The 24,269-nt window shown below is 47.2% G+C and overlaps 1 protein-coding gene across 3 annotated transcripts in view; it reads left to right on the top strand.

The window, feature by feature from the left end:
* The window catches only part of ASAP3 (ArfGAP with SH3 domain, ankyrin repeat and PH domain 3), a 70,661-nt gene extending 49,704 nt beyond the window's left edge, over positions 1 to 20,957 (top strand). For 2 of the 3 annotated variants that reach the window (XM_081920559.1, XM_081920560.1), the window contains exons 12-26: positions 1,034 to 1,121; positions 3,214 to 3,262; positions 4,237 to 4,424; positions 5,899 to 6,032; positions 7,710 to 7,804; positions 7,978 to 8,158; positions 8,939 to 9,024; positions 10,207 to 10,322; positions 11,287 to 11,354; positions 12,400 to 12,507; positions 13,720 to 13,963; positions 15,296 to 15,569; positions 16,338 to 16,509; positions 17,656 to 17,778; positions 18,514 to 20,957. In XM_081920559.1, coding sequence (XP_081776685.1) covers positions 1,034 to 1,121; positions 3,214 to 3,262; positions 4,237 to 4,424; positions 5,899 to 6,032; positions 7,710 to 7,804; positions 7,978 to 8,158; positions 8,939 to 9,024; positions 10,207 to 10,322; positions 11,287 to 11,354; positions 12,400 to 12,507; positions 13,720 to 13,963; positions 15,296 to 15,569; positions 16,338 to 16,509; positions 17,656 to 17,778; positions 18,514 to 18,588 — 2,001 coding nt within the window. In that variant the 3' untranslated portion in view covers positions 18,589 to 20,957. The remainder of the gene's footprint in view (positions 1 to 1,033; positions 1,122 to 3,213; positions 3,263 to 4,236; positions 4,425 to 5,898; positions 6,033 to 7,709; positions 7,805 to 7,977; positions 8,159 to 8,938; positions 9,025 to 10,206; positions 10,323 to 11,286; positions 11,355 to 12,399; positions 12,508 to 13,719; positions 13,964 to 15,295; positions 15,570 to 16,337; positions 16,510 to 17,655; positions 17,779 to 18,513) is intronic. The other variant, XR_014170810.1, reaches the window with a different exon arrangement.
* Positions 20,958 to 24,269: the final 3,312 nt, after the last annotated feature.

The following is a 24,269-nucleotide window of genomic DNA, read 5'->3' as shown; positions in this document are numbered from 1 at the left end:
GCTCCTCTTTCTCCATTCTCTTTCATCCAGTTTTCTTGTAGGTATTTGTTTCCAAACACACTGCTTTCCTTTCCTTTGGACCACATCAGCAAGGCCGAGAGGGGGTTCTTGCTGTCTTGGCAGCCCAGGATCTCCATATACACAGCCTAGGCTTCCACCTCGGGGGCGTCACTTTGCTGCTGCTAATCCAGCTGTTTACTTCACCCCCAGAGGTGCACTCCATTGCCTTTCAAGACAAATGGGAAGCCAACAGCAACGTGTTTCATTCCTTTCCGCATCCTAACTCGTACTGTTTTCTTTTTGTTGCCTGTGTGGTCCTCAGGCCTTCCTGTGGTGGTCATAACCACTCCCCCCCCCCACCCTAGTGGTTATGGATTGCTGCTTGTGTCAGGTCTGGTTTTGTAAATTGCACTTTGATGTGGTAAAATAAAAACAGAAAACCCTAAACCCACAAGGTGATTTGACCAGGTTTCATACGTGTCTAATATGTGGTTTGAATATGCCCTCTTGTGGCTAGAGTTGGTATTTTCTGTGCCAGAGAAAATCCTATAGCAGGAGTCAGCAACCTTTTTCAGCCGTGGGCCGGTCCACTGTCCCTCAGACCATGTGGTGGGCCGGACTTTTTTTTGGAACGAATTCCTATGCCCCACAAATAACCCAGAGATGCATTTTAAATAAAAGCACACATTCTACTCTTGTAAAAACACCAGGCAGGCCCCACAAATAACTCAGAGATGCATTTTAAATAAAAGGACGCATTCTACTCATGTAAAAACACGCTGATTCCCAGACTGTCCACAGACCAGATTGAGAAGGCGATTGGGCCACATCCGGCCCCCGGGACTTAGGTTGCCTACCCCTGTCCTATAGCCTCTATTCTACTCCTATGTGGTGCACTGTAGGTACAGAAGAATCTTGCCCATTCCACTTACATAGTTTTCCAATCTGAAGCTCAGGGACCTCGGGGTGAATAGAGGCCATAGGGAAGAGTCTGTTCACTACCCTGCTACCATTTCTCTTGCCTTTTTTGCAGATAAATCGGCCTCCCGTCAAGTTAAATCTGTTGACCTGCCAAGTGAGGCCTCATCCGGAGGATAAAAAGTCCTTTGACCTTGTGACACGTAAGTGAATTTACCGTATTTTTCGCACCATAGGGCGCACCGGACCATAGGGCGCACCCATTTTTTGGGGGGGAAATAAAGGGGAAAAAAATATTTCCCCCCCCCAGGCGCGGGGCTGGGGCGGGGGAAGCTCGAGCTTCCCCCGACCCCAGCCCGCAAACAGGCAGCTCTCTGCAAGCCGTGGGAGCACTCCCGCTGCTTGTGGAGAGGTCCGCGAAGCCTGGGCGCGCTGAGCTCAGCGCGCGCAGGCTTCGGCATGCTGGCAACTCTCCGCAAGGAGCCGGAGCGCTCCGGCTCCTTGCGGAGAGGTCCGCGAAGCCTGGGCGCGCTGAGCTCAGCGCGCGCAGGCTTCGGCATGCTGGCAACTCTCCGCAAGGAGCCGGAGCGCTCCGGCTCCTTGCGGAGAGGTCCGCGAAGCATGGGCGCGCTGAGCTCAGCGCGCGCAGGCTTCGGCATGCTGGCAACTCTCCGCAAGGAGCCGGAGCGCTCCGGCTCCTTGCGGAGAGGTCCGCGAAGCCTGGGCGCGCTGAGCTCAGCGCGCGCAGGCTTCGGCATGCTGGCAACTCTCCGCAAGGAGCCGGAGTGCTCCGGCTCCTTGCGGAGAGGTCCGCGAAGCCTGGGCGCGCTGAGCTCAGCGCGCGCAGGCTTCGGCATGCTGGCAACTCTCCTCAAGGAGCCGGAGCCTATAGGTTGTTGGTTTTTTAAATAAAAACCCCAATATTTTCCTAAACGTTATCAAGAGTATTGATAACATCAAACAGTTTTTCTGAAGCAAAACACTTGCTGCTCTGCAGGTTGAGATGAACTTTGTCCCAGAGGTCAGCTGCAAATCAGTTTCATCTGAAACTCTGAAAAACAAACATTTAAATATGTTCTTTTTAAAATAGTGACTTGGGGAGTTGTAATTTTTTTAAAAAAATATGCAGCTTAAACTAAACCTACAAACATTTTCCGTTCTTGTAAATCATATAGATATCATTCCACAATATACAACGATGCATAATAAATAAGAAAATGCAAACACTTGAACTGTATCTTGGAAATCTGTTGTTTCAAAATATCACAAACAATATCATTTCTTAATGAATCCTTCAGAATTTGCCTTCCCGGAATTGTTGTAATATATTTTTAACCTATCATTGAGAACTGTGAACTGATGTGAAAGCTACAAATATATATGCCTGACTTGGTATGTATTAGTCACATGTAAAGAGTTTGTTCTTAACTATTGGTTGGTCTTTGCGTGATTTGCAGTAGATCACCAAGGACACATCACTCCCAGTATTCTAACAACAGCAACAACTCTTACCCATAAACAAAAACAAAATGAAAAATAGAATTCTGAAATGAACAAAACTTGGATGGAAGAAACCAGGACTGTATTTTTGTGTGAAAGAACTGTGAGCACATTTCTGCTACCTAATACAAATTCCTGGGCTGAGACAATACTCACAGGTGCCCTGTTCTTTAGTTCTGTGTATATAAGTCTTTTTCTCTTTTTGCATGATGTTGCACATATATGCTTAACATGTCTGCTCTTTGCTCTTTATGCGTAGAGGCTGGGGACTATGAAGGGGTTGTCCCAGCCCTAGATTGAGAGACTGTCCAGGATTTGGCTTAATGCAGACGACAAACCCCTTTAATTCCCCCTGGTCCAAGCGGCATTGTCCTACAGCTACTATTGTCCCACAACTTCTCCTCCATAAATCCAGGGATTCCTTATGCAATTGATGTAGATCTCCTATTCGGATTGTCGAAGTGTAGGGAATCTCCATATTTAGGGAAGAGAAATTAGGGGCTGCAGTAGTTGGAGGAGGGTTTGAGGTCTGCATTAAGCTGCAGTATGAACTGGCCCTAATATTCGGGCAGCTGCCAAAGGGTCTAACGCTACCTACCATTTGGGAACATGCATTGGGGGGAAGTTCTTTGCAGCTGAGATTGCAAGATTCCTGGACTGAGCAGCTGGATGGCCACTGAGATCCCTTCCCATTTTAAAATACCATGAACTCTGGTTGTTGTTATGCTACAAGCTGAGGGAAGTTTCATGCTTCTTTTTTACTTTTTCACCCATCCACGTTTCCTCTCCTTACAGATAACAGGACTTACCACTTCCAAGCAGAGGATGAGCACGAATGTATTGTGTAAGTCCCTTGCTGCTTGTTCTCTCTGCCTTAAGCCTCCTGCCCCTCTGACTGGGGAAAACTGCTTGTAGCATTAGTGAGGGGAACAAGCATTTGCTAAGGGGGAAATGAATATGTTCTTACTTCTGTTCCTGCTGCTACATCCCTGGTTTGGTTTGGGTTTTTTTCTCCCAAAGGGCCCATTGCTCAGTGGTAGAGAATCTGCCTTGCATGCAAAAAGATGCCATGTTCAACCCCTGGCATTTCCAGATCCAGGTCTGAAACCCTGGAGAGCTGCTGCCTGCCAGTTTTCCCCAAAGTATCCTGGGAATGATAGTTTGTTGAGGGTACCGAGAGCTGTTAGGAGACCCCTGTTCTGCGCACGGAGCTACAGTTTCCAGAGTGGTTTAAGAGTCCGACCCTCTACCCAAGAAACACTGGGAATTGTAGCTTTCTGATGGGAACAGGGGTCTCCTAACAGCTCACAGCACCCTTAACACACTACAGTTCTTGAGAATCATTTTGGGAAGGCTGTGAAAGTGGCAGGATCACTGCTTTAAATATATAGTGCGGGTGGGATGTCAGTGTGGACAATATTGAGATAGGTGACCCCAGTGGTCTGCCATTTCGAATGCCTAGTAACTTTTCATCTTTAGGTAATAGTATCATAAGATCTGGAGGGCAATATCCTGATACTTATAAATAAAGCAAATCTGTTTTGAAACGTTAATACCTCCCAACACCGACAATCATTTTTTCCATGAATGAAACAGCCCATATGTTTTGTGTTTCTGTGTTAAATTCGTATTCACCTGTATTTTTTTGTTTGTTTTAAATTCTTGAATGTTACTGAAGTATGTGCTCTTGTTTAAAGAAATGAAAGTATTTATTTAAATATAAAAAAGCCTTTCTTTAGTGATTGCAGCCATGAAAGGCATTTGTGCTGGCCTGCGAATTAAATGGGTTCCTGATGGGTGTTCTTTCCCACGAACCAGGTGGGTGTCGGTGCTCCAGAACAGCAAGGACGAAGCACTCAGCAACGCTTTCAAGGGGGACCCAGGGGGGTGCATGTCTTCGGCCGGCAGCATGGCAGATGGGGGGCTGCAGGAGCTCACCAAACTCATCATTGGTGAGGTGAAGAACATGCCAGGCAACAGGCAATGCTGTGACTGCGGAGCCCCAGGTAGGTGCAGCAGGGATGGGTGCTGCAAGTCAACATGAAAGGATGTGGATGCTATTGCCTTGTCCAGATTTTCCCAGTACTTTCCCCACCTTAAAATCGCAGCAGGGAGAAGAGGAATGCTTATCTGAGCAAAATCCACCTTTGATCTGCAAAGCACACCTGCATTTTCAGACCATGAAGTCGTAATTTTCTGGAAGGAAGATTTTAGAAAATCTCCAGAGATTGCTGCTTTTGTGTATGTGGTAGCCCCTGGCTAGAGGATGTCATGCATGCTACATAGTATACTATAAACTTTGAAATAAAAAGGTAAAGGTAAAGGACCCCTGTCAGTTAAGTCTAGTGGTGAACGACTCTGGGGTTGCGGCGCTCATCTTGCTTTTAGTGGCTGAGGGAGCCGACGTTTGTCCGCAGGCAGTTTTTCCAGGTCATGTGGCAGCATGACTAAGCTTCTGGCGAAACCAGAGCAGCGCACAGAAACGCCATTTACCTTTCTGCCGGAGCAGTACCTATTTATCTACTTGCACTAAATACTAGGCAAAAATATTTAGAGAAATCTTTAGCAGTGATATGGATATTACTACATATCTGGTGTTTGGTACAGACATATCTGTAATGTTTAATGCCACTAAATTCGCAGCGAAGGCTGCTCAGCTTTAGACAAGGACATGTGTCCATGCTCAAGCCTAAGATTTTGTTTTTTATGTACAGGGGTTGACCGTTTTGCACACATCCAATTGACATGTGGGTCCTTTTGGACCCAGAAGAGGGTGGTGGTGGGCTTATGGGCGCTCCACCAACACATGCAGGGGCCAGGAATGGACCCCCTATACAAAATGGTTGCCACTTGTATGTTTTTGCTTACTGTGTGCGTCAAGCTTTTATTTTTGTTAAGAAGTTCAGTTCTTAAGTTGTTTGGCTACAACTGCATTTGGTTGCCTTAATAAAGGATTGGATTTGATGCAACTTCTTACAAATTCCAAGGCCCAAGTCTCAATAAGCGTTCTGATTCAATGGGAATATTTCCTTTTTTATTATTATTAGTTTTTCCTTTATTACTCACAAGTATATCTTTACATCTTACTTTATCTTACAATTATACATATTCTTGTTTTTAGAGTATGTTCATACTTATTATTGTCATAGATCGACAAGTATTACTGTACACACAAAAAAGATGCAATTTTAAAATCATAATATTCCTTATAAATGAATGACTTCTTTTCCATTTTGTACTAATAAACGTATTGCCTATATTTGGCCAGTGGGAATATTTCCATGTCAGCCCAATTGAAATGGATGAGGGTTGTGCCAGTGAGTCTCTTAGCCATTGTCTTCACTTCCATGGGGCTTCCAACAGCTTGTACCCACTGTCCTTTTGTAACCTGCTTACATGTCAAGGTGGGAAAGGAATGAGTCTTGGCGGGGAGAAAATGCCTTTTTCATGTAGCATCTCTGTACTTGGCTTCTCTCTCAGATCCCACGTGGCTCTCCACCAACCTTGGCATTCTGACATGCATTGAGTGTTCAGGGATCCACCGTGAGTTGGGGGTGCACTACTCCCGAATCCAGTCTTTGACCCTGGATGTGCTCAGCACTTCTGAACTGCTGGTAAGCACAAAGGCTGTCCGTTGGAAACAGAGGGCGCCTTTCCCCACTTCTGTTTTGCCTCCTTCTCTCTCTTGTAGCCACACTGCCAAAGTTGCTTCCTCCATGGTGGCATCGTTCTTTGGCATCCTGGACTCACCGGCACAACAGTGGGAAGCTAAATCTGGTGTAAAACCAGGTATTTTTGTGCCTACAAACAGATTTTAAATCTAGCAGGAACCGGCTAAGTGCCCTTGGGGTTGCTTTAGATGAGGGGTAGGGGATCTCTGGCCCTCCAGGTGTTGCTGGACTCCCAACTCCCATCATCCCCAGCCAGTATGGCCCAGTGGTCAAGGGTGATGGGAGTTGTAGTCCCAACAACATCTGGAGGGCCATAGTTTCCCCAGTCTTGCTGCTTTAGATCTCTTCTTGCATGACAGTGGCTGCTGTGTCCCTAAGAGCGACACATTGTCTGTAAAGTGACGCGGCTGGGAAAGGCAGAAGCTTGATAGCCCAAAATAGGAATAGGGAACCTATGGCCTTCCTAAAGCTGCTGGACTCCAGCTCCCATCAGCCTCAGCCAGAATAGTCAATACTCAGGGGTAATGGAAATTGTAGTCCAACGTATGTTTCCCCACCCTGGCCCTAAAATAAGGAAGGAAAGGCTCCTTGTGGAGAATTAATCAGGGACCCCTTTTCCTTTTTATACTCTATGCCTTTTCATACCTTCAGGGTGGTTGTGGGGACTTAAAATATATATTGAGTTAAAATGCTGTCATTTTCTTTTAGCGTAGTTTAGATTTTCAATGACAAGAGAAAGTAATCAAAATGCATAAACATATTCTAGAAATGTAGCCAGAGCAAATCATCCCATCACTGGTGCTGCCCAAATGTCTGAGGCAACAAATACAGAAAGTTAAGCAGCCAAGAGTTTCCTAAATCCTCTTATCCCGGTCCTCCTCTAACGGCTCCCTAAACAAAATTGATTTCACTTGCTGTCTGGAGTAGAGAAAGGTGAGGGGAGGTCTTTTGCCCTGGATTGCTATACCAACTAGCCAAATGGACACCTATGAGAAGCTCTTCTACCTACAGTATTGTCACATGGCATCCTTAGGCAACACCCACTGCTGATGCCTCTGCCCTGGGCCTCCTTTTTATTTTCAACCCCCCTGGCCAGACAGTTGGGTCTAGCCTACGTTCCCATTTCCCACAATGCCCTGTTTCCCCGGGGCATTGTGGGGAGTGTTTTTTATTTTATTTTATTTTTTCATGTAGCAACTTTATTTTCAAATACAATGTATTGTTCATTTGCGCCGCCGCCCCCCCCCCCAAAAAAGTACACTGAGCATTTACGGCAAGGCCAGGATTCAGGGGTGTTTCTAGATCAGGCATAGGCAAACTCGACCCTCCCGACGTTCTGGGACTACAACTCCCATCAACCCTAGTTAACAGGACCAGTGGTCAGGGATGATGGGAGTTGTAGTCCTGTGGGGGAGTGTTTTTAATGGTGCGCTCACATCGCACCATTGATCCTCCCAAACCATTGTCAGGCAAGCCTGGGAAGGTCTCTTAAAACAGAAGAGGGGGCCCGGCAGGGAGAGATTTTGCCCAGGACCTCCCCCCACCTACCCACCCAAAGCCTGTATGTCTTCGATGCTTCATGGAGATACATAACACCAGTTCCTTTCCTTGTTCTTACAGCTGGCAGTCAGCATTGGCAATGCCAAGTTTAATGAAGTCATGGAGGCCACTTTGCCAGTCCCTGTTAGCCCAAAACCCTCCTCAAGCAGTGATATGTGAGTAGAAACTGAAACGGGTGGCAAGGTGTGTGTGCATGCGCATTGGTTGTTAACCAGAAGGTTGGCACTTCGAGCTCACCCTGGGACAGCTGTGGGCAGGGTTTCCTTCATTGCAGTGGGTTAGACGACAGGTACCGTGTTTGAGACCTCTCCATCTTCCCTCCACACAGGAATGCCCGGAAGGAATTCATCATGGCCAAGTACATGGAGCGCAAGTACGTTCACAAAGCGGCCAGGGATGAGCCTTGCCGCCTCTGGGAAGCAATCCGGAGCAGGGATCTCCTGGCTCTGCTTCAGGCCTTTGCAGAGGGCCATGACCTCTCCAAACCTCTAGCCAGCCCCGAAGGCCAGGTAAGCAGAATAAAACTGAGTGTGTGTGCAGGGGAAACACTGGAACGAGGTGTGAGCCATCACTTAGCTAGCTGGAAGCATTTCGGCATCACAAGACCCCATAAATAATGGCCTGCCACATTGTGTTGGCTGGGTTCCCCAGCCACCCCGGCTTGCTTACAGCATATATAAGGTAAAGGTAAAGGGACCCCTGACCATTAGGTCCAGTCGTGGCCGACTCTGGGGTTGCGGTGCTCATCTCACTTTATTGGCTGAGGGAGCTGGCATACAGCTTCTGGGTCATGTGGCCAGCATGACTAAGCCGCTTCTGGCAAACCAGAACAGTGCACGGAAACACCGTTTACCTTCCTGCCGGAGTGGTACCTATTTATCTACTTGCACTTTGACATGCTTTCGAACTGCTAGGTGGGCAGGAGCAGGGACCAAGCAATGGGAGCTCACACCGTCACGGGGATTTGAACCACTGACCTTCTGATCGGCAAGTCCCAGGCTCTGTGATTTAACCCACAGCGCCACCCATGTCCCGGCCACAGCATATATAAAACATAGTAAAACATCAAACATTAAAAACTTCCCGATATAGGAGTGGTTGGTAGAGGCAGGGAGCCCAAACAGTAGATGTCGATCCAGAGCCAACACCCAGGTAGCTTACACAGGATTTCCTTTGACTTGTGGTTGGTTGGTTTTTGTCCTTCCCCCACCTCATCTGACTTGATCTATCAGGGCAGAGCTCTAGCACAGAAAGGATTGCAAAGTATTGCCTCTTTGCCCTTCTCATAGGAACCAGGTGAGCGGGCTTTGCATCTGGCTGTGCGCTATGCCAACAAGACCTCCCTCCCCCTGGTTGACTTCATTATACAGAACGGGTAAGGCTCAGCGTGGAGAACTCTCCACTACCTATAGACAAGGAAGTGTTTGGGAAGACAGAATTCTGCACATATAGTTGTGCAATCAGGTTTAGTTGGATGTGATATCACTCTGCCTAATAGTGGGCACAGCTGGTGGGTGCTGATAGAAATGGGGCCACTGAGAAATCAGGGTCACCCCCAAAGAATCCTGGGAACTGTAGTTTATGAAGGGTGCCAGGAATTGTACCCTTGTGCCAGGGAACTGCAGTTCCCAGGAGCCATGTGCTTTTAATGTATGGTGCAGACGTGACCAAGGAGGAGTTATCAAGCTTGCTTAAGGGAATCTTGAGTTTTGCAAAGGTACAAAATCTTTAGACACAAAAACCTAAGGAGATCCCTGCCCTCTCAAATAGCCTGATAAGAACTGAGCATGCTCAGTGGGCACAGAATGTGAGAAATGTTAGAAAGAAATGTAAAACTAGAGGATAGAGAAATGGAGTGTCCTGTTTGGAAGGAATGGCTGGCAAGAACCCTGAACTCAGAGGAACAGAGAAAGCGGCTTTACCCGAGTCAAATCATTAGTTCTTCTAGCTCAGTATTGTCCACACTGACTGGCCATGGTTCTTCAGGGTTTAAGGCTAAGTTCTTGCCCAGTTTTACATGGAGATGAGGCAGACTGAACGTGCGTCCTTCTGCATGCAGCCTCTGAGCTGTGGACTCTCTACTCTCATTAAGTTTAGTGTATTATTGTTGATGCAGGTCCAATTTGCAAAACGTATAGGTGGAATTCAACTAAAATTTTGCATTAGTGCAAGGGGATTTCCCCTCCTCTCTTCCCCACCCCCGCATCCCGTGCACACACTATGCCACCCCAAAATCTGCTCTGGAGGGTTGAGGGAACCCCTAGAACAGATTTAGGGAGAGACTGTTCTGTTGCACAAGGAGAAATCCCGGTGCCGACGGAATTATCTGCTTAGTGCTGCATTGCACACAACCCCAAGACTCTGAATTTCTGGCTAATTTTTTCTAAAGTAAGGACAGGAGGGGGTGACTGAGAAGCCTGGAGAGAGGAGATGGGCATGGGGAAGATTAAGGAGATTTCCCCTGCAGCCATGAGAACTGACAAACTAGGCTTTGTGTTTTCAGTTTCTTTTTTTAAAAAAGCTGGATTTTGCCCTTTGTTGTCTTGTCTGTGTTCAGGGGAAATCTGGACCGGCCCACTCCAGATGGGAGCACAGCCCTGCATTATGGGGCTCAGTATAATCAGCCCAACTGCATCAAGCTCCTCCTGAAGGGGAAAGCCTCTACAAATGCAGGTAGGATATGGCCCCCAGGTGACTTCCTCTAAGATGTGCAAATACATAAGCACACTTCTCTTCAGGCATGCACAAAATGAGCCTTGGTTTGCTTATTTCATAAAATTTATACACTGCTTGATTGCAAAAAACATCGAAGCAGTTTGCAAAATAATAGTAATAATTAGACCATAACATAAAAAAGCAGTTAAAAACAACAATTTAAAGTGTTCCGGGAAAAATTGACGATAAACTAAAAGCAGGTTAAAACACACATCGGCATTCTGGATAAGCTCACCTGAACAAAAATGTTTTTAGCAGGCGCCGAAAAGAGTACTTGATAAGTGAAGGCACCCGGCTGATGTCAATAGGCAGGGAGTTCCGAAGTTTAGGTGCCGCCACACTGAAAGGTATTATGTGGCACCTGTAACAGGAGCAGTTCCGCAGATTGAAGCGGATAAAAATGGGGTAAGGAGATCTCAGAGGCAAAGTTAGTAAGGGCTTTCTATACTGATAGCAGCAACACCTTGAACTCAGCCCCGTAGCAAATCAGCAGCTGGTGCAGATCTGTGAGAGAGGTGTTATATGCTGAAGCATTCTGCACTAACTGCAGCTTCTGGCTCAAGTACAAGGGAAGCCCACATACGTCAACAGCTCTATGCCCTCCTTTAAATGGGGGTAATATACAGTGGTACCTCGGGTTAAGAACTTAATTCGTTCGGGAGGTCCGTTCTTAACCTGAAACTGTTCTTAACCTGAAGCACCACTTTAGCTAATGGAACCTCCTGCCGCCGCCGCATGATTTCTGTTCTTATCCTGAAGCAAAGTTCTTAACCCGAGGTACTATTTCTGGGTTAGTGGAGTCTGTAACCTGAAGCGTCTGTAACCTGAAGTGTATGTAACCCGAGGTACCACTGTATTGAAATGCCCCTTTCCCCCCTCCACACCTCCTACAGCCTTGCTTTGTTTTTCTCTCTCTTTTCAGTAAATGCAGCTGGCGAAACCCCTCTGGATGTGGCAAGGAGATACAAGCATGCCGAGTGTGAAGACTTGGTAGGTTGGGGGTGAAGCTAGGGGTCATCTGTGAAGCATTGAATGCCAACATGGTGTGATGGTTAGAGTGATGGACCTGAGATGCCAGAGCTCGATTTCTAATTCAGCCATGAAGCTAGCTAGGTGATTTTTGCAGCAGGCACTATTTGCTGCCCTAACTTACCCCGTGGGGTTGCTGTGGGGGTTAAAAAGGAAGGAGAGAATCTGGTATGTCATCTTGAGCTCCTTGAAGGAAAGGTGGACATTGTCACTGTCCACGGCCACATTCCAGACAGGCAAAGGCATTTAAGCAGGGTGTGGCTAAGGACTGGTAAGGGGTGTGGCTTGCAGAGGGTCATTGAGGTCCAGGCAGAGGGGACCCTGCAAACAGTGCTTGTTAGTGAGCTGGAATTGACTGGCTATGGCTACAGTCCTAAGAACATTTAGATGTATGCATACTTAATCTGTATGCCACCTTTCCCTAGTTTAAATGATGCTCAAAGTGGCATGCAACATGGGGAAAAAAATACATAATCACAACGTAACAAGAATGGTTATAAACAATAAATAAAACTTCAAAAAATATGCAACCAAATTGAGCAATTTCCACGTAAATTATAAGATCTAAAATTAAGATATATAAAAAATCACGCCCCCCCCAATACCCCTGCCCAAGAGTCCATTCAGCAGCCTCAGCTTTTGTAGCTGGAGTCAGTCAAGGTTCCACCTTCCCAGGCCACATGGAAAAGGTCTGCAGGGAGCATGTCTTCTGGGACTCACAGCCAAGACGGTTTCTGGTCTCCACATTTCCTTGGTTGTTGAATCCATTGAGCTTGGTGGGACTTACTTCTGAGTAGATATGGTTTGCACTGTTAGTAGCAGACCCATCGTTGCCTCCTATAGCATTTGGAAGGATTCCAGTGCATGATTTCGGGGGGGGGAGGGTAAGCCCCATTGTGTCCCCAAGCGTGCTAGGTTTTGCAGCACTACAGCACTTGCAGGAACCAGAAGGGTCTTCCTCCTTGGTAAACTGACGATGGAGTCTCTGTGTCCTCTTTGTTTACAGCTGGAGCAAGCCCAGGCGGGGAAATTGGCTTCCCAGATACACTTGGACTATGACTGGGAAACCCCTCAGGAGTTTTCGTACGACAGTGAAGATGAGCTGGACGAGAAGGTCTGTGTGTTAGGAGCTCTGACTGCGTTTGCCCTAATTCAGAAGTGGGGAGCCCAGTTCCCATCAGCCCCAGTCAACATGGCCAGTGGTTAGGGATCATGGAACTTGGAGTTTGTCCTATGCAGTGTAAATCCAGTATTTCTCTGCAGATCAAAGAACTGAACCTGCTGTAAGGATGTCTTGCCCTCTGGTTGCCCTGGTAAATGACGTCCTGTGGTTGGGAAACCAGAGGGCACATGGTTATGAAATTTGTTCCCACAAGATGCTGTGAGGGTTTTAAAAGATGGTCAGGCATTCATGGAGGGCAGGCTATGTTCTACCTCCATTGTCTAAGACGGAATGTTTCTGAATACCAGTTGTTGGGAATCAGAAGTGTGGAATGTCGCTGTTGCACTCATGTCCAACTTTTGGGCTTCCCATAGACATCTGGTTGGCCACTGTGAGAAAAGGATGCTGGACCTGATGGGCCTCTGATCTGATCTAGGAAGACTGTTCTTGGGTTCTGAGGGCTGGACCTACATGGCCAGCCTGGGGTTGTACAAGGAAGGAGCTGGTAGAAGCCTTCAACAGGTTCATAAACATTGCACCCACAGTCACAGCTTGACTGGAACTTCATTGCAAGGTCCTCCACCTGCCTAGACTGGCCCGTTTCTCTCACCCCATTACTTTCTCTCCAGCCACACAACCTTGTGGTTTGAGGTAGTCTGTCTCCGCTACCAGCTGGGAAGCCTCAATGGGAGAGCTCTGTTGCCTTCGTATCCTCCTTGTAGGTTTTCAGGAGGCATCAAATTGGCCACTGTGAAAAGTGGAGTGTTGAAGTAGACGGGTCTTTAGCCAGGGCTCTTCTGGTTCACTCCTATGGCCTTCGCTCTTGCTCGTGTCTCACAAATCTCTTCACATGTGCACCAATTTCGACACCATTTGCTGCCTCAAATTGGAATGTGCTTTTGAGCCATGGAGAGGCCCTTAAGACTTAGAGGACGGGTTAGTTTCAGGAACTGGTCCTGAGTGCAGTGAAAGAAGGGAATGAGCCTCTAGTATAGTCGTCTTCTGATGTCATGCGCTCCAGATGTTTTGAGACAACAACTAGTATGACTCAGTGGTGAGAGAAGTTGTAATCCAACGAAGTCTGGGAGGCACTGGGAGGCTGGGGAACAGTGAGCTAAGAGGTATAGGGATATTGAAACAGAGCTTTGCTGCTTTCTCCGATAGGTGAGCCCACTGCAGCGGTCTTTTGGGACTTCATCGTCTCCGACCACAGGCCAGCCTGCCCTCTTCCCTACAAACAGGTGGAGTTGCACAGGTATAGACATCAGCAACAAGACCTACGAGACCATCCTGGTCCCCTCACGGCCTGGCCTGCGAAGCTCAAAGAGTGAGGAGACCCCACCACCGCTGCCAGTCAAAAATCCCACCAGAGGGAATTCCAAGACAAAACCAGGGCAGAGTGCTTTGGGTAAGTAGAGCCAAGCAGTGACAAGACTGACCACATGCTTTGCACAAAGGTGTACATCAGAGCCCCAGTAGAAAAAGAGCAAGTCTGTTGCAATTGGAAAATGAAGTGTGTATAAACACAGAGAGACACAAATTATACAATATCTAAATTCACAATGTGCATGAAACCCATGTATTATATTTATATTATACATACTGTATGTGTGTGTCTATGCATTATATCTTAGACTATAGCCAAGATTCTACATGGACATTTTCTTGGGGCACATTGGCTGGAGAGTTGAATAAAATGGAACCCATCTTCTGATTAAATCATTTTCCCTCGCAAAAATATTTATTATGTTAAGTTTATGTGTACAGACATACTTTCTGATTCTTACATTCTGATGTTTGCATATCCAGCAGATGTTCTAGCCTTCAGTTTTGCAGTCAGTAATGCCCTCCCTGTAACCACCAAACTCCTAAGCAGCTGCCTATGTGCTCCGAGTAGAAAGATCTTAGCATCCATTGGGAGCTTGTATCCAGTATCTCCATTAAGCCCTAAAATCATTGCCTGATACCTTCTATTTACTGCTCACTCCTTCCAGGTATGAAAAAAGTGTCCAGGATAATACCCAACTAGGTTTTATTAATAATAAATAATAATAAATTTTATTTATATCCCGCCCTCCCCAGCCAAAGCCGGGCTCAGGGCGGCTAACAAAAATAAAACAGTACAAAAGCACAGTACAAACAACACTCTAAAATCATTCATTATAAAATTGATTCAAATCAAGCCACTGGCAACCATTGTGCCAGAGCTCCACGAAGATTGCCGAGGGAGGGAGTCAGGCTGTGCCCTGGCCAAAGGCCTGGTGGAACAGCTCTGTCTTGCAGGCCCTGCGGAAAGATGTCAAGTCCCGCAGGGCCCTAGTCTCTAGTGACAGAGCGTTCCACCAGATCAGAGCCACAGCCGAAAAAGCCCTGGCTCTAGTTGAGGCCAGCCTAACTTCTCTGTGGCCTGGGACCTTCAAGATGTTTTTATTTGAAGACTGTAAGTTTCTCTGTGGGGCATACCAATGGGTCCTAATAGACCCATTAAAACTAAAGGGCCTAAGTCATGTCCATTAGCATTAGCTACATCCACACTATACATTTAAAACACATGGCTTTCCCTGAAGGATCTTTAGAACTGCAATTACGGGTGCTAGGTATCATAGTTCTGTGGATATAGATGACTCTGAGTATGGCTAACATTGACCACAACCCTCCATCCTTCTGTTTACTTAGCCAATGTAATTCTGAGATCTTGGTTTCTGCTTCAGTAAGTAATCCATTTCCCATTTCTTTCTAGACCCCTCAGAGTCTTTGCCTCAGTCGCCAGATGTCCCTGAGGGGCGGCACTCGTCCACTTCCAGCGTTCCTGGAATGCCAGATGGTGGCACGTCCCGGCAGCCATCGAGCTTCCGCAATTCTGTGGAAGTCAAAGGCACAGCCTACTGGGAAACCTGCTCCGAAAAGGAAAGTGGATCCCTGCGCAGAAGATCGGACCCCAGTCAGGCAACAGTGCTACAGCCTTCTCCTGGGACCTCTCCAGAACAAGGACAAGCCAACCCGGTCAAGTTCAGGTGAGACCAGGAGGTGTCAGTTGTGGAAAGGCCTGAAAGCCAAGCACCTGGTAGGTTAGCAGTAGCTTCAAGGGCCTAGTCTAAGGTATGGTTACCATAAATGGCCTGGGGGAAACTGATTTTGGCATCACCTGCACTATACTTTTAAAACGGTATCGTACCACTTTAAGCAGTCATGGCTTCCCCCCAAAGAATCCTGGGAAATGTAGTTTGTTAAGGTTGCTGAGAGTTGTTAGGAGACCCCCTGTTCCTCTCCCACAGCTGCATTTCCCAGAGTTCTGCAGAGAGAGGGATCAATTGTTGAAGCACTCTGGCTTCCCAGCATTCTTTAGAGAAAACCATAGCTGTTCAAAGTGGTATGATGATGCTTTAAACGCATAGTGCAGATGGAGCCTTTGCTCCCTTCTGTCCTGACTCAACCAAACTAATGTTATTTTTAGGTCTGAACTGAATGCAGACCACCAGGCAAGACCACCCTTGCTCTAGGGCTAGGCTGGAAAACCTCGGACCTGGGGTTCAGGACTCACACTGGGCCACAGCCCTTACCAGCCTTGATCTGCACCTCCCTTGGGTGCTTTTGCCTGGCTGGAATGTGCCCTTGAAGCCTCTTGCTTGCCTGGTGGGGAGATGCGTTTCTGGCTGTAGTGTACAAGGGTTAGAGTCACATCTGTGGCTCCACCCACTTTTGCCTGTGGCGCTGCCCGTTCCTGGCATGCAGGAGTTTCTTGGCTACCCTTTGTTTACGTGCCCCTTCTCTTCCCTCTACAGCTCTGAGAGCACCCGATCCTATCGGCGGATCAGTAGTGGCTCCGTGGGCAAGCTGCCTGGCACCCCACTTTCCCCTCAAAGCTCTGGTTGCCCAGAAGAACTGCCTTCCTGCAAGTCTCCGATGCTGGCCCAGACGCCGCCCCCCGTGCCGATGCCAAGAAGGTTTGCCCCGGTGAGTTCTGTGAGATGGCGATGCTGTGTTTCAAACAAGTTTTCCACGTGGTTTGGGATTTCCTCTTGAACACAACATCGGTGAGCATTGTCAGCATTCGGTATCTGGGGCCAATAGTCAGTGTGCATCCATTTCAGTAATCGAGTCATTGAGAAGTAAGTTCAGATGATAAAGGCTGTTGTGGAAAGAGGTTGTGGTTGCCCCTAGAGCCTTCAGGCTGGTAGGAAAGAATGATGGACCTCTTGTGAGCTTCAAAGGCAGGATGAGCTGTAGAACTTTCCTATGGTGATATATGCAGGCTATAGCACAGGGAGAGGCAGGACTGTATCAGCTGAGAGCCCGGAAACTTTTTGCTTCTCTTCCTCCTTGAGCTGTTTCCGTTCCAACTGCTTGTTAGAAGAAATCTGCAACTAAGGACTAATACCTGAGTTTGCTTTTTCCTTCTTGTCCCCCAACCCCTTTTCCTTTTGAGTTGTGTCTTAATTGCCAGCCTTTAGGACAAGAACTCTCTAATTACAGATATTGAAAAGCCTCTCCAGGAGGCTTTCCTTTCCTCTTTTTCTTCTTCTTTTTTTTTGGCTGAAGACTGGGCAACACGTGCTTTAGTAAATACAAGTCTAATGCACTATCAAATCTAATGCGCACCTTAATTTTCAGAACCTTGAAACCAATAAAAGTATCTGCTGGTGAATGTAAATGTGCCATTGAATCTAATGTGCACCTTGATTTTTGCAGTGTAATTTGACCAAAAAAGGTGAGCATTAGATTCGAGTAAATATGGTATAGGGGTGCCCAGCAGAGATTGCTAAGAACCCCAAGGCTAAGTGTGAAGATTCAAACAGCTTAACCCCCCCCCAAAAAATCCACAATAAATATGCATATCAGGCATGATGTAGTCTTACAACATCCGGGGGGCGGGGCGTGTCACAGGTTCTCCCCTGCTGGCTTGCAGAATGGGTGACAAGGCTTTCGGCAGGGTTGGGTAACCTGTGGCTAGGGGGTGGGTGACTCTTCACCCTTTCATCAATGAGGTGCCTGTTTGCAATTCTGTTTTGGCTTCACAGAACCACGGAAGGGCTGTGGCTCAGTGACACAAGGGAAAGAGGGTTGTGTGAAACTGACGACTACCATTTTCCATTTTTGCAGGCTAAGGGACGGCCGAAGAGAGTCATGGCCTTGGTTGACTGCAAGGGGGACAAGGCTCGGGAGCTGACTTTCTCCAAGGGTGAAGTGATTGTGGTGACGCGGGAAGAGGATGATCAAAGTTGGGTGAGTGTTGCTGCTTCCTCCATGGGACAAAGTGGGGGAACACTGTTCCTTCTAGTTTGGGAGGGAAGGAAGGAAAGACGGCAGGAGGATGGTGCTATCAAAGGCATGTTTTTTCCAACATGGGTGTGTATTTGCAATGGACCTTCTGCACCACTATAATCATTTCCTTGTACAATTGCGCTCTTTCCATTCTTTACGAGTGATGTGTTGAGGCTCCTTATGTCATACCTCTCCCCTTCCCTTTTCCCTCCCACTAGTGAAATCCATCTTTATAAGTGTGCCCAGTATTCCAGAAATGCTGTTCCTGACATTTCCCCACAGCAGACACCAGAAACTTCTTCTGCTCATCATACTCAGCAGTGGATACTCTGGTCGCTCTACTCAAATTTTCTCTGGGAAGTACTGGTGGTTGCTACGGACATGTGGTTTAAGCAGAGATTAGGAGGCTGTCGTGGTCACTACTGCTATTTCTGCCAATCGAAAGAGCGAGCCTCGTTGCAGGCATTATCCCATCAATTATACAGAAGGAAAAGAGCGCAGTCACACTCTCAAAAACAATGAAACGATTGCGGTCATGTGGAAGGTTCATTGCAGATTTGAACCTAAGAATGTTTTTTGGGGGGAATAATAAGGCAGGTGCTATGAAAGGTACATTTGCAAGAGCCTCTCTTTCATCTGCCTTCCCCCACCCCTTTTAATCCTGTCTCCCTCTTGTATCTGTCCCCCCCCCCCCAGATTGGTTTCATTGAAGGCGATGGCACAAGAACAGGAGTTTTCCCCTCCAGCTTTGTCCACCCATTGCAAGACTGATGGGACCATTTTGTTCACGTTCCAGCTGCAGAGATGAATCTGTCTGAGCTGCTTTGCGGACCTAAGGTGGACTCGCCCCATCTCCTTTGAGCCTGCTGTTCTCCATAGGATGCCATCTGCGTAATCACTTCCTTGATCATATCCTTGGGAAGAAGCCACTGGCTTTGGCTTGGCCACTGTTTTCATTGCTGTTGTTAAGCAGGACCAGGAGAAAGGACAGGAGCTCTGCTGATGTTGCTTGGTTGACTTTTTCTGGCTTCTTTTTGCGGCCTCACGCAACTGAGGTATCTTCTCGTTGGCTGTGGAGGCTCCATCTCCAAGTCATCTCTGCCTCCGTTTGATTTTCTCGCTCGAGAACAAATGTACACTTGGGTGGGATTCAGACTCCTAGTGCAGTGTTTGGTTTTGTAGCAATCTCGGCTTCTGTTACGACAGTCACGAGGGATGAGCCCTGCTTCCAAGAGAAATCTGAAAACATGCAGCGAATGCATATATGCTGGAGACTTGGAAAACCAAGCCAGGCCTTTGGCAGGGCTTCAGAGCTGCTGCACATCCTGCTCCAGCCCCATGAGGATTCACGTGGCTCTTCCCCCAGTAGAGGTCAAATACCCTACCCTCATGGATCCGTTTCCGCATCTCTTCATTCAGTGCAGAGTATCTTCACATCTGCTGCATGCAGACGATTTTGGGAGCCTTGGTTGGTCCCAACTGGCCTAGTCGGTTGAGAATGCGCTTTAGGGGGAAGGGCTGCAGCTCAGTGGTACAGCATCTGCTTTTCATGCATAAAGTCCCAGGTTCAATTCCTGACAGCATCTCCAGGAGGGGATGAAGAAGGCCCCTGCCCAAAGCCCTGGAGCGCTGCTGCCAATCAGTGTCAACCGTGCTGAGCAAAATGGGCCAGTGGTCTGACTTTGCATAAAGCAGGTTCCGTGTGGCTATATCTGTTAGGCACCAGGTGTGCGCTGCTGGAGAAGTTGGATAATGGTGTGCAAACTCCAGGTCTTGCCCTCCGCTATTCACCTTTCAGGGACTGCATTCTGCCAGGACAGCCACACCTTTCCCATGTCCCATGGAAGTCACTGCCCTCCAAATGAAGAAGATTGATGAAGGGCAGAACTCATGTCTGATAAAGCAAAGCTTTTCAAAGCTTTGGGCGCTCGTGGGAAGTGAGGGGCATCTGTAGCTCTTCTTCAGGCTGCAAAATGTCTTGGGGCCCATATTGAGCAGCCTGTCTGCCATTATCACTCATAAGATTACAGATTCATAGACTGTTTTAAGTCAGAAGGGAGCTTAGAGGTCCAACCTTCTGCACACTGCAGGAATCTTGCAGCTGCAGCATCCCTGGCAGAAGCTGGTTGCACCTCTGCTCAAATACCTTCAGCAAAGGAAAGACCACCACCTCATGAGGCCGTCTGTTCCTCTGTTGAACAGTTCTAGCAATTAGGACATGTCTCCTATTAGCCAAAATCTGTTTCCTTGTGACTTCCACTCTTTGGCTCTACTCTTGGAGTAACAGAGAACAAATTGATTTTGTACATTACGGAGCTCCTGATAACTTCCTGTGGAATCTGTGAGTTCTGTAATGTTTTGAAACCACTGCTGCTCGCACTTTGGAAGCTTTTCAGGCTGAATCCAAACTTCTTGTTGTTTGGATTTGGGCACCAGCCGCCACTGGGAAGGCAGGGAGGCCAACAGCGGGCGGACCTAGAGCCAAGGGCAGATGCAGACAAGTAATTCTAGTTTTCTCCCTGTCCTGTTCCCTGCTGAGTGGTACAGGGGCTATGGAGGAGGCTGGGAGCCAGGACTGGTTGTCGTTAAGAAGACAGGCCAGTGTGGGCTGGCTGAGGGCAGACTGAGGTTGGTAGGGCAGTACGCCATAAGATCCAGCCCAATATTTTTAGAACAGCTCAGCCAGTTTGGAAAGTGCCCTTGTCCCGTTTTTGATCCTCTCCTGCCAAGCTATGAGAAAACCAATTCTGCAAGTCTGCAGAATGGTTAAATTTTGAACAAAAAGGAAAGCAGCTGTGGGAGTTGCCAAATTGGCAGTTCTCCCCGACAATGAAATCCCTCCCCAAATCCCACTATTAGGTTTGCAACTGTTTTTAAAATGTTACTTTTAAAAAAATGAATAAATATGAATGTACCACTTCAGACGTTTTAAGAGGTGGATGGCCCATCAGAAAGATGAGTAGATGTCTGAACACGTGGGGTTGTCTTGCTGGTAGGTATATCTGCTGTGGAAATAGCAAATCCAGTTTGGCTCTCATGGGTGAAGAACTCACTGTGACTGCCCTTTTAAATACCACGTCCGTCCTCGCCTTCAAATGCTCCATTCTGGTTTGACCAGTTTTAAAGAGAAGCAATATCACTGTATATGCTCTGGCCCTTTCCCCAGGGTGTGAAAAGTTCAGGGCAATCTTTAAACAGCTGGTTCTTTTCCGCAGTGAGCACCCTGCAGATTTCTTTGCAAAGGATGAATGAATAATGTAGACCAATCAGCCAGCGAAAGCTTTGCTGGTTCCAAAACAGAATCAAACCAGGCCCCAGATGTAAGATGATTTAAACAAGCAAAGTTGTTTTAAGCTGCTTTTTCAGCACTAAGAACAACCAGAGCTGAATTTATTATTTTTGCTCAGCTACCAGCTGTAGATGAGTAGCTTGGTGGGGAGAACATCTGCTTTGCATGCAGAAGGAGGTCTCAGTCCCTGGCATCTCCAGGTACCGATGGGTTTACCCTGGAGAGCTGCTACCAGATAATAAAAGATCCATCTAGCTTGGTTTTTATCTGGCTCAGTGTAAGGCAGGCTTTTATGTTCCTTTTAAGTAAAGGCTAGTACATTGGGCAGAAAGTCTACTAGCAGAGTAAGTATTGTTCTCTCAGCCAACCCCAGCATACATTCTCCAGGAAGAAGGGATGTGGGGATAAGGGGCATTGTGCAGTTTGCTGTGTTCATGTCTTTCTGCTTCGTTTTCTTGTGCCCGACAGTCCTGTGGAACTCACTGACACAGAATATGGTAAGGGCTAATAGGTCAATTAAGGCCTGTTTCAGTTTGTGGGGTTTCTGACCAAATACATGAATGGAATAACCATTGAGGTGATTGGATGGGACAAACAGGAAACTCCCATTTCCATTCTCAAACCTGGATTTATGTGTGTATTCTGTGCACAGAATCTGGCTTCTGGCACAAATTATGCCTACCTAAGTATCTCAGATCTTCTACTTCTTTAAAATATAGGATTCTAATTGTCTCAAAGACAAAAAAAGAGGGTGATATAAGGGGGCTGCAACAAAACATTGCAGTACGAAGTGCTTGTTCATGATTCCAGCCACTGGCGTAGCAATCCTTGTACTCTATCCCAAGTCATTCCTTGCTGCCCAGCAGCCCTTTAAGATCACTCTGTAAATATGTAATTATTATGTAGTACAGGGGTTGCCAACCTTTTTGGGTCAGTGGGCTACATTTAGAACTTTTTTAAAAAGTGCCTTAGGTCACAAAATGGCTGCCGTGGGGGGCATGGCATAACAACTTTGCTGTACTAGGGAGAGGCTGAGCCAGTGGAAACAGGCAGCCATGGAAGGTACTAGGGACACTGGCACCTATAAGGTGTCATCTTAGAAGCTCCTGGTATAGAAGTTTACATGTTAGCTAATACTTTGAAGCTATCTCAAATTGAGTTCAGCACTCGGAGCAGGGGGGCAGGACTGTGCTTCATTCCCCCCCAATTTCCCAAACTAATGAAAGCAGGGCCAGTCCTATCGTTGGGCAGAGTGGGGTGATGGCCTCTGGCAACAGACACTGGAGGCAGCCCTCTCTAGCCATTCCTCCTGAGAGTGCGCCACAGGCCTGCCACATACCTCTAAACTAGATTGCTTCCCTCAGAGTGTCTTCCCAGGAACCTATCTTGGTTTTGTTGCAGAAATTTTCAACCCGGTTACCCTCTCCAAAATTTGTTTGCACTGAGTTTAAAAGTACCACACCGGTATTTGGATCTGTGATTGTTTTCTTGGACCAACATAACCCTCGTCTGGTATGGGGCTGATACCACAAGTCTGCTGCTCTCTGAAATACTGCATTTTTATATATAAAAAAGACAAAAAGTTGTTGAGAGATAAGTTGAATATGCCATCTGAAAATGTAATGTTTTTTTTTCCTATCATTTTTTGGGTTTCTAATAAAAGTTCTGATTGATGATTTATTTATTTTTTTACTAGTAGTACTTTGGTGTGATTCATGCCCTGGTTGGCTTCCCCCCACCATAGCTTTATTTCTTTCAAATATTTGCATATCAACTCCTTACACAAGGATCTGGAGTGAAATACAAACAAACCACAGCCATCCTCCTAGTCCTCATGGGCAAGTAGCAAAGGAGCAGTAGGTAAGAGAGGGTGAGGGAAGGAGCTGGATGAGTACCTGGCAGTAAGCCTCCAAGCTGCTTAAGGTTAGAAGTTCCTGGAAAAGTGGAGAACTTTTGGCCCTCCAGATGTTGCTGTGTACTACAGCTCCCATCATCGCTGGCCATTCATTGGGCATGCTTGCTGGAGCTGATGGGAATTGCAATGCAGCAACATACCCCACATCTGATGTAGGGCAATAAAAAAAGATATTCACCTAGTGTCAAAAGGACAATGTAGAAAGTTTTCCTGGGCAGATAGGGTTGGGGTTCATTTGATTTACTACTCTCTCCTCACCATAAGGTCCCAAAGAAGCTCCTAGCAATTCAGAAATACAGCATTAAAGATTGTTTAAAACAAATGTCACAGGAATAGGGAAGACGCTGACAAATGGGAGGAATTCAGTGTCACACTATGATGATTGCTCTCTCGGTGCAAAGCATCTTGGCTTGCCAGACGGAACAATCTGCCCCACTTGGAAGAACCCCTATACAAATACTGAAATTGTTATGTATGAATGCAATTGATATGCAATTAATATATGTAAAAGGAACCAACTGCCCCACAACATGCAGCTCAGGGAATTCTCACGGGATGATTTTGGGGTGGGGTGGGGGGAAGAATTGAGGGGGAAGTCTCATTGCACTGGCTCCTGCTAGTGCAAGTGTTTAGTTGACTAGGGGGCCAATATCTCGGGTGTCAAAGCACACAGCAGAAATAACGCAATGAAGGCCTCAGATGCCGAGGAGGGAGTGCCACAACTTAGGGGCAGCCACAGAGAAGACCCTCTCCCAGGCTTTCACACACACCAACTTCTGGGGGCTATGAAACGACCAAGAGAGCTTCCTCTGCTGATTTGAACACCCAAAAGGTTCTGTGGGGAAGAAGGCAGCCTTTCAGAGGTTGTTTATTTTTTTTTGGGGGGGGGGACAGCTTGAATTGGGTACGGAAACGAACCGGCAACCACTGTTAGTGGTTGCGTGCCCTACTTTTCCCGAAGACAGACTTGGACTTAATGGGATGGGGTGGGGTGTGTGTGTGTGTGTCCAATCCCTCTTTTAGATTGCAATAACTTTGCTGATTAAAAAAAAAGCGACATTCGGGGGGCCGCCTCCCCCTCTTTTCTTCTGCAGCACCCCGTAACCTTTGCGCCATGGTGGGGGGGAGAGAGAGAGGCTTTTCGGCGGCCAGTTTTACGCACCTCTTTGCGGGCGAAGCCCGTACCTCCGCCCACAAACTTTTGCAGGTGCAAAGGAGACTGAAAGCGGCGCCCATCTCCGGGGACGC

This window comes from Podarcis melisellensis (assembly GCF_964234715.1).
Source record: "Podarcis melisellensis genome assembly, chromosome: 8".
Lineage (NCBI taxonomy): Eukaryota > Metazoa > Chordata > Lepidosauria > Squamata > Lacertidae > Podarcis > Podarcis melisellensis.
This window is presented reverse-complemented; position numbering and strand designations above follow the sequence as displayed.